Below are 4,735 nucleotides of genomic sequence, written 5' to 3'. Positions count from 1 at the left end.
AAGAGCAGGAAGGCTGGTTGTAGGGACATTCTCAAACACCAGCAGCTGCAGAGTGGGAAGTTGATCACCTCACAAACACCTGAATGAGCCAAAATGCAGGTCCTGAGGTGCAGCACTGTCTTACAGGCTCTGCCCCAGAGTTTGGACAGCAGCACTGCAGTGTGTGAGCATGTTCTCAGAATCCTAGGGTCAAAAATGTGGGGGATTCAGGGAGCCAGGGCTGCACAGTCTCCCAAGATAGGCAGGTGTGGTGGGAGATGCAGGGCACCAAGGCAGTACAGTACCCCAGGAGAGGCAGGGCACGAGGGGGACGCAAGGTGTCAGGGGCTGTACCCAGGGGAGACGCACTGCCCCGAGGTGATGCTGAAAAGCCCAAGGACCAACAGAGCTCCAGAGATGAGAACTGCTTTCCCCAGGCTCAGCCAGAAGGAAAACTGGACAAAATTCATGGAAAAGGGGAACGCTTCCCCAGATTTGTCACCTAATCTCCCCCATGGCTTTGGAGACTGGCAAGGACCAGGGTCCCAGATAAAGCTCTCTGGATGATGTGTATTAAGGGCACGTTTGTTCTTTTATGGCATCTCATCTCCCTCTCAAGCACTGTGGACAAAAAATCTTGCTGAGCACTTTTAAAAACAAAGAATCTGGTTTGGTGCTTCAGGGAGGAAGACTACATCCTGTCCTATACTGTTCTATATCCTACTTCTACAAAGAGAGTGACCAACAGCAATTACCAGTTTTGAAGCTCAGCAATGGGACCCACAGGGGAAAACAGTTTGCAAGCTCACTAAAAGCATGTCAGGGGGCCGGGGCAGAAGGGGTGAGAGGACACGGCCCTGCCCTGCCCTGCCCTGGGGGCAGCAGCATGCTGCCCGTGGGCTCCAGTGCCCCGGTCATGCCCAGGGCCCCCATCACCAGCACCAGGGCTGGCACCAGCACAGGCCCCAGGGCTGCCCCCCGCGCCCAGCACGGCCCCAGGGCACAGGGCAGCAAGGAGCCCTGCGGGGCCCCTGCGGCAGAGCCCAGCCCTGCGGGGCAGCGACTGGGCCCCGGGGCCCCGCACTGCCCAGGCACCTGGCGCCAGGCTGCCCCAAGGCCCCGCCATGCCCCGTGCTGCCGCACACAAGATGGAGCCATCCTGCCTGGTGGAAAATGCAAGAGAACATAATGAAATGTTAAAGTATAGAATGGACTGGACTTGCCTGGACTTGGCTGGACTGCAATGGACTGCAATGGAATGAAATGGAATGGAATTAGATGGCAAGCGTTGGTTTGGTGTGACTGCAAGGCAACAAGACAGGGTTGGATACCAGTGGAGAGAGACACTCAGAGTTTGTGCGGGGCTGAACAGGAGAGAGTTAATAAAAGATTTACACTTCAAGCTGAACAGGGAAAACTGGGAACCGTGAGGGGAGATGTTGCTGGCAGGAGACTGCTGGAGGCACTGGCTGGATGCATGGCTTAGATGCCCAGGTGGGACTCTCCCGATGTATTCCAAGGGCCCCCCACTTTTATCTACTAGAACCATTTCCTTATCTTAGGTGTGCTAGCCATGTGCCAGCTACTGTCTGGGAAGCAGCCAGGCATTGCAGACAGAACCGAATATGCATGCCTGGTTCTGATCAGAATTTGGTCAATGTGCAATTCCACACGCTGGGCCTGCTACCATGTACTCTGCCAGTCATTGACTCCTGGTCAGACCTTCTGTGGGGGTTCTCACTACAGAGGGACTGCTGGAGATCTCCAGGACCATGATCTGCTCTGAGCTGGGCTAACTTCACAGTTATATCGGTTGGTAAATGCTTTCTCCAGGAGACTTTTTAAAGATCTCTTGGTCCCTTCCCCAGTGCTACTCAGCTATCATGGTTACTATTTGTTTTTCCTTAAACTCATTTGAAATTACCTTTGTTGCTTGTCCTTGTTGCCTCTTGTCCTTTCCTACCCCATCACTCTGGCCCCAGGCAGACCATCCCATCTGCTTTGATCGAGGACGATCACAGCCTCACCTCCAAGCACAACCTTGCTGGGATCTTAGGACCACAGACAGGCCATGGTGGCCAGCTCCAAGCAGACCTGTGTGCTGCAGATCCCTGTGTAGTCTCTGATGAGAGTGTATGGAGACGTAAAAATGACCCAGGGCAGAGCCTGTGGGCTGATGTCAGGGCAGAGGTGAGGCAGCAGGGGTGAGAAGAGAAGACTTCCAGCAGCTCTTCTCCACACTTGGGTAGGGAGTGACACACCCAGTAGTGCTCTTGAGAGAAGATGGTGACACAGGACAGGAGAGAGACTGCCCCTGAGAGACTATGAGAGACTAATAGCAGGGAGTCCCCTCCATGATCATCTGGAGCTGGTCCCTCTGCAGAGGGGCTACCAGGAGCATTGCAGCTGGTGTTGCCCACCCTGCACTTCCCACCCAGGGTGCTCCTTTGATTCCCTGGAGCAACAACAAAGGGGAGCCCTGTCTCACTGTGATCTGGGGCCACTTGTGGGATTCCACAGTGTGGGAGCTTCTAGAGTGCCATGGCTCCCGTCTGCATCCTATCCTGGTGCTGGCCCAGCCCTCTTGCCCTGCATGCAGCCCCAGGGCCTGCTCTGAAAGCACAGCACAGGACAGGGTGCATTCTAGGGGGAAACATGCCTCCAGTATGGTCCCCATGACAGCCCTTGGTGCCCTGGCCACCACGACCCTCCTGTATGGCCACCTCCCACCAGTCCTTAGCCCCTGCCCAGCCCTGATGCTGTCCTCCCAGGGTTAGCAGAATGGCCATGCTCTGGGGTCTGCTGGCATCTGGACCCACAGAAAGGCCAGGCAAGATGGTCATTTCCCTCATGCAGGTGCTGAGCCCAGCAGGCAAATGGAGCTGATCACATTCAAAGGTCACCTTTCACCAGGACTACAGTGGATGGTTGGTGCTGGAAAATAGCTGGTCAGAGGAGTTGGGTGTGTGAGGAGTTTCTGGGGCAGTTTCTCCTCTCTGTTCATGAAACAAGAAGCTAGGCTGGATCTTTGCCCTGTGGCACCCTGCTTGAGGGCCCTTATGGGAGGAGGATGGTCTACAGGCCCAGGATTTAGCTCCAGGACCTCTTCTGCATGTTCCCTGGCAGCCCTGCAGAGGACCCAGGAGGGTGCTTATCCTCCCAGGGCTCACAGCTGCATGCCTAGCCCTCCAGCTGAGCAGAGAGCCTTGTCTGGGGGTGACTTTTGGGGTAAGGACCAGCACACAGGGTGAATGTGATCAAGGATGTGTTGTGGACAGGGCCTGAGGGACTACAGCTTTGGAGGAAGGGCCCAGCCTTCAGGCAAGGCCCCAGGAAGAACCTACTTTATAAGAAGGATACTACGAGAGAGTCAGCTCTGACCCAGTGTTAGACACAACTTTATATGGGTAGCAGGTGAGACAGAGCAGTCTCAGTAAAAGTGGAATGAATCCACCCGTTTCTGTAGCAACGTGATAATAATAACAACAGTAATAACAGCAATAATAAAAACCAAGTGATCAAACAAAGCTCAGTCCTGGTACGAGACACAGCAGGAGTCATTTGTGCAGAGCAATGGCAATTTAACAACAGCTGAAAAATGTCCATGAAATCATTTTCCTCAGTGCATCCTTGAGCTCCTTGTTCCTCATGCTGTAGATGAGGGGGTTCACTGTTGGAGGCACCACCGAGTACAGAACAGCCACCACCAGATCCAGAGCTGGGGAAGAGAGGGAGGGGAGCTTCAGGCAGGCAAACAGGCCAGTGCTGATGATCAGGGAGACCATAGAAAGGTGGGGGAGGCACATGGAAAAGGCTTTGTGCTGGCCCTGCTCAGAGGGGATCCTCAGTACAGCACTGAAGATCTTCACATAGGACAGCACAATGAAAATGAAACACCCAAAGAATAAACAGGCACTAACCACAATAAGCCTAGCTTCCCTGAGGTAGGAGTGTGAGCAGGAGAGCTTGAGGATGTGGGAAATCTCACAGAAGAACTGGTCCACTGTGTTGCCTTGACAGAGGGGTATGGAAAATGTGTTGGCAGTTTGCAGGAGAGCATAGAGAAAACCACTGGCCCAGGCAGCTACTGCCATTTTGATATAGGCTCTGCTGCCCATGAGTGTGCTGTAGTGTAGGGGTTTGCAGATGGCAATGTATTGGTCATAGGCCATGACTGTGAGGAGAGAATACTCTCCTTCGAACAAGAAAACAAATACATAAACTTGAGCAGCACATCCTGAGTAGGAAATGGCTCTGGTGTCCCACAGGGAATTGGCCATGGATTTGGGGACAGTAACAGAGATGGTGCCAAGGTCCAGAACAGAGAGGTTGAGGAGGAAGAAGTACATGGGGTTGTGGAGGCGGCGGTCACAGGCTATGGCTGTGATGATGAGGCCGTTGCCCAGGAGGGCAGCCAGGTAGATGCCCAGGAAGAGTGAGAAGTGCAAGAGCTGCAGCTCCCGAGTGTCTGCAAATGCCAGGAGGAGTAACTCACTGAGGGAGCTGCTGTTGGACATTGGCTCTGCCTTGGTTCCGGGCACTGTGCAAGGAGGAAAAGGCATTGGCAAGATAGAACAGGCTTTTCTGGGCAAAACCCACTCCAGTCCTCGTAGAACCTGCCACATTGCCTCTCTCCTTTACCTTGTTCAGCTCCTTTCCAGACCTCCGGCTTGTGCTGAGGGTGCCCTGCAGCACAGAGGCCTCGGCCCATGAGCTCCAGAGGAGTTAGCCCTGCTCCACCGGGGTTTGTAAATGG

The 4,735-nt window shown here is 54.1% G+C and overlaps 1 protein-coding gene across 1 annotated transcript; it reads right to left on the bottom strand.

Moving 5' to 3' along the window:
* Positions 1–3,560: 3,560 nt before the first annotated feature.
* LOC134143764 (olfactory receptor 14J1-like) lies at positions 3,561–4,496 on the bottom strand. Its single transcript, XM_062582050.1, has one exon. It carries the CDS (start codon positions 4,494–4,496, stop codon positions 3,561–3,563), a length of 936 nt encoding a protein of 311 aa, XP_062438034.1.
* Between the last annotated feature and the right edge of the window lie 239 nt (positions 4,497–4,735).

The sequence above is a fragment of the Rhea pennata genome, chromosome 8, assembly GCF_028389875.1.
Source record: "Rhea pennata isolate bPtePen1 chromosome 8, bPtePen1.pri, whole genome shotgun sequence".
NCBI classification, from domain to species: Eukaryota; Metazoa; Chordata; class Aves; order Rheiformes; family Rheidae; genus Rhea; species Rhea pennata.
This window is presented reverse-complemented; position numbering and strand designations above follow the sequence as displayed.